Source organism: Sabethes cyaneus, chromosome 2 (assembly GCF_943734655.1).
Source record: "Sabethes cyaneus chromosome 2, idSabCyanKW18_F2, whole genome shotgun sequence".
Classification (NCBI taxonomy): domain Eukaryota; kingdom Metazoa; phylum Arthropoda; class Insecta; order Diptera; family Culicidae; genus Sabethes; species Sabethes cyaneus.
In genome coordinates, this window is record NC_071354.1 from 143,667,065 (window position 1) to 143,680,183 (window position 13,119).

The 13,119-nt window shown below is 47.3% G+C and overlaps 1 protein-coding gene across 3 annotated transcripts in view; it reads left to right on the forward strand.

The window, feature by feature from the left end:
- The first annotated feature begins 469 nt into the window (after window positions 1–469).
- Window positions 470–13,119, forward strand: part of LOC128737958 (transient receptor potential cation channel trpm) — a 211,285-nt gene continuing 198,635 nt past the window's right edge. For all 3 annotated transcript variants that reach the window (XM_053832742.1, XM_053832747.1, XM_053832746.1), the window contains exon 1: window positions 470–1,343. Coding sequence is in view for 1 of the 3 variants with exons in the window: in XM_053832746.1 (XP_053688721.1) it covers window positions 1,335–1,343 (9 nt within the window). In the remaining 2 variants the exon portion in view is untranslated. The remainder of the gene's footprint in view (window positions 1,344–13,119) is intronic.

The window sequence follows — 13,119 nt, forward strand, 5'->3', positions numbered from 1 at the left end:
GCAGGCAGAATATTGCTTTAACAACCAGCCAGTACGCTAGTGGTTGTACTATCGTCGGACAGTGGTTTATATTCTCCGCCTGGTTGGTTGGCTGGCGCCGGGCATAGTTGGGAAACGTGATTCTGACGTTCCGTTTTGCGCGATGGTTCGTAATCAAATTGAAAACATAAACAAAAACAAGTTTTACATACCGACGCGTCGTCGTCGTCGTTGTCGTCGACGACGATGTTGGCAGACCACGTGTTGGTCCGGTTCATTGTGGTGTAGCGCGACTAAGCTGGTGGTAGTCGGATCGTGCATCGAGCCGCTGCCAACAAATTCCGGGGAACTTAGCAGACATGCGCGCGTGCTCTGCTGTGTATGTTTGTCCAACCAAGCACCGCGATGGGTTGACGTTCGACAGCACACCAATCGGTCTGGTCGCAGTCTGTTCATATAGTAGCTAGACGTCGGACGTGGAATTGACATTTCTCGTGCGGTTATGTGTTGTTTCTGGAGCTCTGGGTAAATCTGGGTCCTGGAGGAGTAGGCCAATCACTTCCTTTGTGGGTGCTGTGAGGACCTGCTGGTTCCTCGACGGCACGGTCGAGTTTGATAATCAGTGAAAAGTTAAGAAGTGTAATTATTCTGCCAAAATATCAGAAAGGCTACACAGTGTTAGTGCAGTGTTGGGAAATTCACATTCTTGCGATTATTGCGCTATTATTGAGTCAAACTTTGTTCTAGGTCGAGGGCACAAAAATGCACTGCAAATTCGATTTTGCAGGTGGATAGGGAAAGTGTTGTGTTTTGCTGCTCTATTTCCTGAAGCATTTCACTTACCGTCAATCGTCTTTTGTGCAAGTGTTTGTGTGTTACTAGTGGGTTTAGATCGAAGAAAATAAAGGTCTGTATTTTAAAGCTGCCTGTGAGAATAATGAATGTGTGCTGAAATTTGTTGGTGTTTTTTCATAAGAGTGGAAAAGTATTAGAGCTCAAAGGAATCAGTGCCGTGTTTGTGATCCAAACAAAAAGCTAAAATTTAATTCATTTCGCATGACTAATAATGTTCAACCATCTGAAAGGCCGAAAGTTTTCCCTAACTTGTTCTACAAATTAGCCAGTTCAGTGCAATTTGAGTGCATCCATCAGGGAAGCTAACGTTACACAGTTAGGGGCTAAAGCACAGTGAAGCGACGGTGTGCAGTGTGTAAATTTGTAATATTTGATCCGTTGACCTGCGTGTTTTGAATACAATATAGCGGCAGCGTTGGGAGTTGAATATTTATGCTCACAATCATTTTCACCTAAAAAGGTGAATCCTCGTGGGAAATGGATACCGTTCTATCATAAACATGAAGCATGTAAGTAAGCACAGATTTGGCTGATTCTTTATCAATTCCTATAATGCATGATTCCGAATCACTCACAGTATGAGCTTTGAACGGTAGCAATGAAACAGGAATTCGCTTCTGGTTTTGCTATAGGTAGAAGCTGTCTGTTTGTCAGTGTGATTTATCGTTCAATTTTTACGATCACCTACGCGCTATGGTTTAGTTAGTCATTCAATCACACGAAGCGACCACTTTTACGTTTTGCTCGTTGGAAGCATCATCATACCTATCAGGCTATTGTTCTGGCATTGCACGGTTACTGTAATAAAAAGTTGATGTGCGAATCTGAGTTATCGTTTTGTCTTTATGCATGCATAGATTATTTCAGTTTTTGATGTATTACTTTGGATAAATCAAATTTTTCATATCGTTTTGGTTCCGCTTTTAAAATTAAAGCAATAAATCATTGTGAAGATGTAACTTCCTTCCAGAAAAATCTCTGTAAGTCTCTTTAATCAATATCATTTATCTCATGGTACATAATTTGGATTTTTTTAAAAGAACAATTAAAACAGCGTTTTGTTTTTTTTATGATTCAAGACTAATTCAAAAACTTTCGCCTGAGAAATTCGTACAGCAGGTGTTTTTGATTACCCTCAAAAAACAAATTGCGCAAAAAGTACGAAGCTAAGAGTAGTAAGTACGGGACATATGTTTCTCATTAACTTTAATTGATATGTATGCTATGCATTCTATTTCTAAGCATAAAGCGGGAGCAAACAAAATTACGTTAATGTTATTGATGTAAGCATACGCATAAGTATAGGATACCGTATGTGCGCTACTATTTCGTTATTGACCAGGACACATGATAATTGTAAAATGAGGGTTGGAACAGCATGCTTGAAGCAGGATGCTATTCCTCAATATGCAACCTTAACAAGTCCCTGCATGCTGATCAAATGGTAGTTCAATACTTGTTGCTGCTAAAGACCTTTGTGGGAATTCTCTGCATCTTCGCCAGCATTGCGAGAAAGGAATTGTTACTAGTGATATGGTCCACACTTGATTTAAACGTCAATATGTCGTTAGCAGTTTTGTTATGTTATATTAACTGAAAAGCTTAGCTTTTCATTTATAAACCTGCAATTTCGATCACTTCGATTTCAGAAAAAAGTAACCAAACCATCCCGGCGTGTTATTTTTTCGGCTTAACCTAAACCAAGTTGATGTCCTGAAAATAAACCAGATCGTAAAAGTGCACGACCACACCTTCTCATCGACCAAATTCATCCATCGGTCACTAATATATGATCTAAACAGATGTATCGTATGAAAATATAAGTAACAGAATATTACATTATTGTATATTTTTACCTGGCCTTTTTTTGCTCAGCTATTTTGTTTATTTTACTGATTACAGACATTTATTCTGGTTTATCGTACCAGTTCTTTAGCTATATTTTCATTCATATCACGTTTGATAACTATTGATACTCGGTACAGAATTAAAAAATCTTTCAAAATGCAGTAAACTTTCGCTTACTGGTAGTTTATATAAGTCCACTAACAGGAATGCGTATTACTTAGATTTTTTTAAAGTACCGCCATCCGGGGTGAGATTGTGCCACGGGGGTGACATTGTGCCAAAAACCAAAAATGTTTATTTGTGAAAATTTATTATATCTATAGAAACTGGTGACCTAAATTCAAAATGATGATGAACATAACATATTTATTCATAACTTAGAATGGAACACAGATAATATTAGCAAACTATTTAGCCTAAACAGGGTTTCAAAGTTCGCGATTAAAAATACTCGGAAATAACGCTTGTAAAAAATGTCCCGCATAAACCAAACTATTTCGCATCAACTTGCTATTTTGAATGTATATGAACTAATCATTTACAATGTACTGAAAGGTTATTATGCGTTGGATAAGTTTTGATTACGAAAATAGTTTTTTTCAAAGCTTTGTACTTTTCGAGCTTCACGGGGGTGAGATTTTGCCAAGCCATAATGATCGATTCAATTTGTGCATTTCACATACACAACAAAAATACGTCAGTGTACACCAGTACACTCACATTCTTTACTATTGAGCACAATATTTTGACAGAGCAAACAGCATCATACGTCTGCTAAATAATTTAAACTAATTTTTACTTTATCTCTGGAAATTTCAGATGCTTTGAATAAACACTCTAATATAAGATGAATATATTATACCGTGTATAAACTGCCAGTTTTAAGGAGAGGGGAGGGGGTTGGGATGTTCCACATGTTCTGCGGCCGCGGGTTCTCGAACGAAGTAATTGTTACAATAAGATTTGATCGTGAATTTAGTTGGACTACCATACTTATTTCTAAATTCATATTTCTTCTAACTGTGTTTCCTCTACATTGAATTAAGGGAATAACTATGTGCTGTTGAGCCGTACAAGCAACTGACGCTTAAAAACTCTCGTGCTTGAGCTAGATTTTATGGAAGTTGATGGTGAGTTCCAATGGACAATGCCTCTAACGAAATGTGACGAACTGTAGTCTCTGGTGCTGTGACGCGGCACGGAAAAATTTCTAGTTCTCAAGTTTCCTAGGGGTTGCAAAATAGTAAATAGATATTCAGGTTTCCTAGTTTGGTTTATCTTAAATATCGATAAACAGGACCTATATTTATAAAAATCTGAGAAGGTGCAACCTAATAGCGACTTGTGTAGGTGAGAAACGTGAGAAAATCTGGAAAGGTTGTATACGTACCTAACACATGCGTTTAACGCCATTCGAAATTTATTCAAGAGTTGCCAGCAGATATTGGACTCTTCCAGGAGGAGAAGCGCCACCACGAGGAGAAGAAGCGCGAAGAATTCGAGCAGCTGTACTGCTTTCACGGCACACGTAAGTTCTATAAGAGACTCAACGAATCCCGCAAAGGTTTTGTGCCGCGGGTCGAAATGTGCAGAGATAAAGATGAAGATATTTTGACCGACGACCGTGCGGTGATCGAAAGATTAAGATGGAAGCAGCACTACGATGAACACCTGAATTGGATGCAAGCGGAAGACTATGATAGTGGAGAAAGTGACCTCATTGGTGCAGTAAGTATCTCCGTTGTGCTCTCATCGATAAGCGAATTTAAAGAAGCCATCCAGCGGCTGAAGAACAACAAAGCAGCGGGAAAAGGTTGGCATTGGAGCAGAACTTATTGAAATGGGCCTGGACAAGCTGGCCAGCTGATTGCATAAATCGATTTTCAAGATTTAGGATACGGAACGGCTACCGAAGGAGTGCAAAGACGGGGTTATTTGTCCTATCTACAAGAAAGGCGATAAGCTGGATTGTGAGAACTGCCGAGGGATCACTATCGTGAATGCCACCTACAAAGTGCTTTCCCAAGTCATCTTCTTTCGACCATCGCCAATAGCCATAGATTCGTGGGAAGTTATCAGGCCGGCTTCATGGAGGGTCGGTCTACAATAGACCAAATCTTCACTCTGTGGAAAATCCTCCAGAAGTGCTGCGAATTCCGCGTCCCTGCGAATTCGTGCATCACCTGTTCATTGATTTAAAAGCCGCATAGGATAGCGTAAACCGACAAGACCTATGGAAAATTCTGGACGAAAACGGCTTTCTGGGTAAGCTTACTAGACTTGTCATGGCTACGATGGATGGGATTCAGTGCTGTGTGAGAATCCCGGGTGGATTGTCGGACCCATTCGAATCTCGGACTTCGACAAGGAGATGGTCTTTCCTGCCTGCTATTCGACATTGCGCTTGAAGGTGTTATAAAATGACCGACGATCGAAATGCGGGGCACGATTTTCAATAAATCCAGTCAATCTATCTGCCTTGCTGACGACGTGGATGCTGTCGGCGAAACGGCGGTGAAAAATCAGTACACTAGTCTAAAATGCGAAGTAGAGAAGGTTGGGTTGATGATAAATACGTCTAAAACGAAGTATATACTGGTGGGCAGGATCGAGCGCGACAGGACTCTCTTAGTCAGTACCGTGGTTATCGACGGAGATGAGTTTGAGGTAGTCGACGATTTCGTATACCTTGGCTCACTGAAGACAAACAGAGGATAAAAATACCAGCCGTGAAATTAAAAGGCGTATTATCAGTGGAAGTCGGGCCTACTACGGACTCCACAAACACTTGCGGTAGAATAATCTGAGCCGCTGTACAAAGTGCTCATTGTACAAAACGCTAATTAGACTAGTTGTCCTCTGGGGGCATGAAACATGGACATTGCTAGAAGAGGACCTACAAGCACTCGGAGTTTTCAAATGGCGGGTGCTAAGAACCTTCTTTGGCGGCGTGTCAGAGAACGGTGGCTCTTCGATGAACCCAGTTTTCAGAAAGTGGTTAAAGCTGGACGGATACGTTGGGCAGGACATGTTGCTAGAATGCCAGACAACTGTCTTGCAAAAATGGTTTTTGCAACGAATCCAGTAGGAACAAGATGAAGAGCGGCACAGCGAGCGAAGTGGCAAGACTAGGTGGAGCGAGATCTGGCGAGCACTGGGTGCCCGCGCAACTAGAGACCGAATTAGATAGAGGAGTTATGCTACGCAGGCCTTGTCATAAGACGTAAGGCCAACTAAGAGTATCTAATTAATAATTCGAAAGTTCTAAGGACTATACTTATTTTGGCCTCTTACACTTGGACCTAAACGGTACACTTTGAATGTTTACAAGAAAAAATCTCACATAGCCTAATCGTTTCGTTAGGAAGAAGTTTATTTAGAAAATGGGCAATTATTTTCAGTTAAAAGTTATTTTTGGTTGAAGTGGAGTGTTTTTTATTTAACTAAAAATCAAATTGATATAATAGAAGACAAAGGTTAAAATTTTGGCCTCCCAGTTGGCATTGAGGTAAGTTGTATGTTTGAATCTCGGCTTGAAGAGGCAGTTAGAGTCCAGAGTCTTTTCGAGACGCGAAGAGGGTGCTACTGACGCATAACCAGCATAATTTTTAACATCGCTCTTAATCCGACGAGCAGATATCGAAACAAGAGATTTGGTTTTCAGTAAAGGTAGCAAACTTCTTTGCTCCGCAGGTGACTTCAAAGCCTGATATTAAAGCCAGAAAATTTTCCACGACAAAGGCCATCTGTGCGACAATGAAAGCGGAGGCTACGAAGATTTGGCTTAAAATAAACGTGTTGAAGGTCAAATACATGAATGACAGAGGCTCAAATGAGATTAACGTGCATTTTTCGCGGACGGTAATCGTTGACGGCGACAAACCAGAAGTAATAGTTGAGCTCGTGTATGTGGGATCGCTGGCAGCCGCAGACAACAACACAAATAAGGAGATCCAAGGGCATTTTCATGGCCGGTTAAGGCCCTAACCCAGCGAGGTTAAGGCGCCGAACAAAGTCGCATTCGACTTTGCGCAACTCCGTATAGCCACTACGATGGGAGCGGGAACTCTTATCCCTACCTCCACGCGGTACCGGCCGGGACGCAACTGGGCCTAGGGTCGACCAAATACCAGTCTTTGGTTGTACCCTCAGTTGTGTGCTAACAGGGAAAGGGGGGCACGTTGTGCCTGAGGGTAGCGTGGCGTAGTGGTGTAAAGAGGCGAGCGGGGCTCAACTCCTATAAGCCAGCTGCGGGCGCCGTAGTGTTTGCGGTTAGCGTGGCGCAGTGGTGTAAAGAGGCGAGCGGGGCTCAATTTCTATAAGCCAGCTGCGGACGTAGTAGCGTCCTGTTAGAGCTCAGGACTTTAAGCAAAAAAGCCGGGTCAGGAGTGCCATGGGCACATTAGGATCGGTTCCAGGAAGATCCTAATTACGGTGTACTGGACGGGCGGGAATAAACGTTTGGATTTGGCGCTACAGGGCTGACGGCTGTGCTATTCTACTACCTTATGTAAGGAAGGGTGGTACCTTCCTGAAACGGCGAGTAGGCTAATGGTACAGCTGCCTTCCGTCCCGTTAAAACCGTAGCTGGTCTCTAGGTACGTTCAAAGCTCGTCACTCACGTCAAAGTGCGGTGGTGTAGGCTCAGATGATACATTCCTGACTAACGCTGATCGGATGCTGACATCCCTGCCCCCATGAAGGGTAGGGGGGAGTGTCCCTAGCCATGGCCTCCCTGCTTGCATAGATCACCATGGGATCGTTAAGGCGACTACACAATTACGAGTGGAGATAGCGGCCTAGAGTTGGGACCCTTTCGAATGGACAAATTTTTAAATTTTAAAGAGGGAGCGAATACGGGTGCTACTAGTGGCAAAGATGATATCTTTGCCAAAAGTAGTAAGTTGGCCAGGTCACCAACAGCAAAGACAGGTAGCCCCCCGTTATCGGGGGCGCGACCCAAGAAGGGAAGCCCGCCGAAATCGGGGGCACAGCCCATACAGGAAAGCCCCCCGAAAACGGGGGCGATACCGAAGAGGAAGTTGACTCCACCAAAGTCTAACACCCCAGTTAGAACGCAGGTGGCCACCGCTGCTAGCTCAGCCAAGAGGGCGAGCGACAGCGGTAGGCAAATGTCAACGGAGGGCGTGGTGCACCCTCTTGAGGGCGAAGTTGGGCTTCCTCCAGCCAGTTGCAAGCTGGAGGAAGCCAAAAGGTTGGTGGACGAGTTGTACTCGTTCATCAACTCTAGGTCAAATGTCCACCTCGACATTAAAAAGCTGGCGGTGAGCCTCCGCTCTACCGTTATAGCTGCCGAGGTGGAGAGGCAAGAGCTTCTGCAGTAATGCGAAATCGCCGAAGCTCTGGTCATAGCCGCTAAGGCTGTGGCCATGCCTAGTCAGGCGCGTACGCCGCTTGCCAAGCGCAAGGCGGCTACGCTAGGGTTGCCAAGTCTGAAAATTACATAAACCGGCCGGCCGGTCTTGCCTTCAGAAAATGGGGGGGGGGGGGGTAGTGTCAGCCGCCGGTAGTCGGTTGACACAGTTTCCCGTGTAAATGGGATGATCAGTCCGTAGTGGAGAAGCAAATGGTAGGACATCGCAGTCGAAACTACAACGATCATTGAATGGATTATTGAAGATAACTAGTTTCAGAGTGACAACTACTTGCTTCTGACACTAGTGGACAATTTAATGTATATTACCGCCAGAAGAAAAGCAATGTCACTACAAAACTGGCTATTTTCAATGATCCACTGCTCAGGATTGCTAATAAATTCATTAGAAAATTTAACAAATCAGGCAAAAAGTACAAATCCGGCTTCATATGTCGGAAAACCGGCCTTTTTACAGGATTGACCGGCCACCGGCTTTGCAAGTGAAAAACCGGTCGGGCCGGCCAAAAACCGGCCACTTGGCAACCCTAGGCTACGCCCGACCATGGACCAACGCTGGTAGCCAAGAGGCAGCGGACTTCGGCTCGCGCCTCTACCAGCGAACGCGCGGAGGCGGTCCCGGATGGTGCTTCCGGGACCGGGGAGGAGGAATGGCAGGTGGTTAGGCGTAAACCGCCTAAACCGCCGAGACCGAAACCGAGCGAGGCTGCGGCTGCAAAACCAAAGCCAAGGCGCGTCCATAAGGGCGACGCCTTAGTAGTGAAGCTGACAGGTAAGCTGTCGTACGCCGAACTACTGCGTAAGGTTCGAGTGGACCCCAAGTTGCAGGAGCTTGGGGCCAACGTAGTAAAGACCCGCCGAACCCAGGCAGGGGATATGCTCTTCGAGCTCAAAAAGGACCCAACGGTCCAGAGTTCGAATTACCAGAAACTGGTAGAGCAGTCCCTGGGCGAAGCGGGCCAGGTAAAGGCGCTGTCGCAGCGTGTTCTGGTCGAGTGCAAAAACCTCGACGAGATTACGACGACAGTGGACCTGAGTGATGCTCTGCGGGATCAGCTTAAGGTTGATGTGGCACCCGCAGAAATCCGGTTGAGGAAGGCATACGGTGATATGCAAACTGCGACCTTAAACGTGCCAGAGGCAATCGCCAACAAGATGTTGGCGTCTGGCAAAATTAAGGTAGGATGGTCAGTGTGTACACTGGTGTCGAAACGGCGTATCGAACGCTGTTTCAGGTGTATGGGCTTTGGCCATCGGGCGGCCAAGTGTAAGGCCCCCGATCGGTCCAAGCTGTGCAGGCGGTGCGGCGAAGATGGCCACTTCGCCAGGGGATGTAGCAAACCCCCCAGGTGCCTGCTCTGCACAGTCGATGCGGGAAATAAGCATGCCACAGGTGGCCCACTGTGTGCGGCTTATAGGCGGGCATTGCAACGATAAGGGTGCAGGTTATACAGATTAACCTAAACCACTGTGAAACGGCACAGGAGTTGCTTTGGCAAACGGCAGCCGAGACGGGGGGCGATATTGCCATTATCGCGGATCCCTACCAGGTCCCCCGTGGAGGCACTAACTGGGTTATCGACAAGGGTCGGATGGCAGCGATCGCCGTGATGGGTAGATACCCGATCCAGGAGGTGGTGTCGTCCGACCAAGAGGGGTTCGTGATCGCGGTGGTCGATGGCGTCTGCATCTGTAGCTGCTACGCTCCACCTAGGTGGTCGCCGGAGCAGTTTGACCGGAAGCTAGACGTGCTCACCGACGAACTCACGGGCCGCAAGCCCGTTGTCATTGGAGGAGACTTCAATGCTTGGGCTGTCGAATGGGGTAGCAGGTGCACTACTCCGAGGGGACAAAGCTTGCTGGAAGCTCTGTCCAAGCTAGATGTAAGTCTGGCTAACGTGGGATCCGTCAGTACCTTTTGTAGGGGGGTACAACAATCGATCATCGACATCACCTTCTGCAGCCCAACGTTGCTTGCCAACATGGGCTGGAGGGTGTCAGATGAGTACACACATAGCGACCACCAAGCTATACGGTACACGATTGAACGACGGGCGCTACGGCCACGCGGGGTGAAGTCGACAGGGAGAAGGTGGAAAGTGAAGTCCTTCGACAAAGACCTGTTCGTTGAAGCACTCAGCGCAGAGAGCACCCGCTCGAACCTGAGTGCTCGTGAGCTGACCAACGTCCTAGTACGGGCATGTGATACCACTATGCCTAGGACGGGGCAGCCAATGAACGGTCGTCGCTCGGTATACTGGTGGAGTGATACCATTGCCCAGCTCCGTTCCAGGTGCCACAGAGCGAGAAGGCTAGCGCAGAGGGCCCGGATCGATGCAGATGCTGAAGCTCGGGGAGTTGATCTTAGAGCGGCAAGGTCGGCGCTTAAGAAGGAGGTTAGGCGTAGCAAGAAATCCTGTTTCCAGGAGCTATGTCGCGATGCGGATTCAAACCCCTGGGGAGGTGCATACCAGGTGGTAATGAAAAAGATGAAGGGTACATCTGCGCCACAGGAAACCTGCCCCCAAAAGCTGAAAGTCATCGTGGAAGGGCTCTTTCCGCAACACGATCCAGTTTGGTGGCCTCCGACCCCGTACGGTCAATCGAATGATGTCCTCAATCCGGTCACGAATGAGGAACTCATCGTAATTGCCAGGGGTCTAAAAACGAAGAAAGCGCCCGGTCCTGACGGGATTCCGAACGAAGCACTCAAAGCGGCGATCCAAGCATATCCCGATATGTTTAGAGAGACGCTTCAGAGTTGCCTAGAGGTATGCGAATTTCCAGACAAATGGAAAGTCCAAAGATTGGTACTGCTGCCAAAGCCGGGGAAACCGCCTGGTGATCCCTCGTCGTACAGGCCAATTTGCCTACTGGACACGCTAGGCAAATTGCTAGAGCGGGTAATCCTAAACAGGCTAACGCCTGTGACGGAAAGTGATGTCGGACCGGCAAACACGCAGTTTGGCTTCCGTAAGGGGAAGTCCACTGTAGATGCCATAAAGTCCGTAGTGGAGAGGGCCGAGAAGCCTATGAAACGGAAAAGGCGAGGCGACAGGTATTGTGCCATAGTCACAATCGATGTCAAAAACGCCTTTAACAGCGCTAACTGGGGTGCAATTGCGTTAGCGCTGCATAGGATGAGGGTACCGGATCATCTATGCAGGTTGCTTAAGAGTTACTTCGAGAACCGGACGCTAGTGTACGACACGGCGGACGGGGCGAAGAGGTACAGAGTGACAGCGGGTGTTCCACAGGGTTCGATTCTCGGCCCCACGCTTTGGAATGCCATGTACGATGGGGTGCTGAGGCTCGAACTACCCATTGGGGTCGATATCACTGGCTTCGCCGATGATATCGTCCTTACAGTGGTAGGCGAGTTTCTGGAGGAGGTGGAAATGCTGGCATCAGACGCCATAAGCATAATAGAGGGTTGGATGGCGGGCGTCAATCTGCGATTGGCCCACCATACGACGGAAGCTGTGATGGTCAGCAACCGAAAGTCGGCCCTAGAGGCAAAAGTAATCGTGGGGGGACAGGTGATTGTCTCCATACGAAGTGTGAAGTACCTGGGTGTCATGACAGACAACAGGCTGAACCAGCCATGTGGATTATGCTTGTGGTAAAGCGTCAACGGCGGTCACTGCGCTGTCTAAGATCATGCCGAACGGCTACGGTCCTAGCAGCAGTAAGAGACGCCTGATGGCCAGCGTTGCCATGTCGGTGCTACGATACGGTGCACCGGCGTGGGCCCCGGCTTTGGAGAGTAAGCGCAATCAGGCATGTCTGAACAAGGTGTTCAGGCTGTTAGCATTGCGCGTTGCGTGCGGCTACCGTACCATATCGTTGGATGCGATTGGGGTTATTGCAGCCATGATTCCAATATGCATACTCCTAGGTGAGGATATCGAGTGCCATAGGCAGAGGAACGTCAGGGGCGCTAGGGACAGAGTTAGGCTGGACTCTATTAGGCGTTGGCAGGCGGAATGGGATCGCACCGACCATGGTAGGTGGACCCATAGGCTGATCCAGAACATATCGTCCTGGATCGGCAGAGGTCATGGTGAGGTAAACTTTTTCCTTACCCAGTTTCTGTCGGGTTATGGATGCTTCAAGAAGTATCTACATACACGCGGGCGGGTAGATTCACCCTTTTGCCCCGTTTGCACGGTAGCCGAGGAAACGGCGGAGCATGTGATTTTTCACTGCCCGCGGTTTACGTCCACTCGGCGGGTGATGCTTGCGGTCGTTGGGGAAGACACCAACGCCGACAACATTGTGCAGAGAATGTGCGCTGAGCAGCGCGCATAGGGTGCCGTCGATAGGGCGGCAACGGCGGTGATAACGGAGTTGCAACGGCTAGAACGGTTGCAACGACAGGGCCTGACATAGCTTGCTAGGGTCAGTAATGGGCTGATTGGGCAGCCCAGGCCCTAGGTGAAGGGTAGTGGCGGTATGCAAGGGCAAGGGTGTTGTGTGAACCCACACACGCAACGGACAAGTCGGAGTGCTTCGGCACGTCCTCCCTCCTGAAGTAAAACCTAACGGTAGTTCCGGGAGGGGTTCAGGAACGGGCAGCAGGATAGTTTTTAGTAGGTAGGCGCATGTTGGCACCATGTGAATCCTATTCGGCACCGCGAAGGTGCTGTCTATGAAGATTTTCTCCCTGCATAAACAATACAAAAAAAGGGCATATTCATGCAGAACATCAAGCCTACCCTTACTAATACTGCAGGACTCCTGCTTTTATAATCCAGAAAATTCTTATTTCATATAGCAGGCGATTCCTAGGTATCCAGTGGATTCAACTCTTGGATTCTCATACAAGAATCCTTGTTCTATAAGCGAGGCATTTAGTGCGAATCCTCTGAAGAATTCCTTTACAAGATTCCAACGCTAAGAATCCTAGAGACTGTGCGAATCTTTTTGGTTCGTTCGGGTACTTTACCCTTCGCAAAACGTTGCGATTAACCTGCGTACCTGACAATGTACAAATCCCCAATTAGATCGATTGACTGTGCTCACGGAGGACTTACGCACCT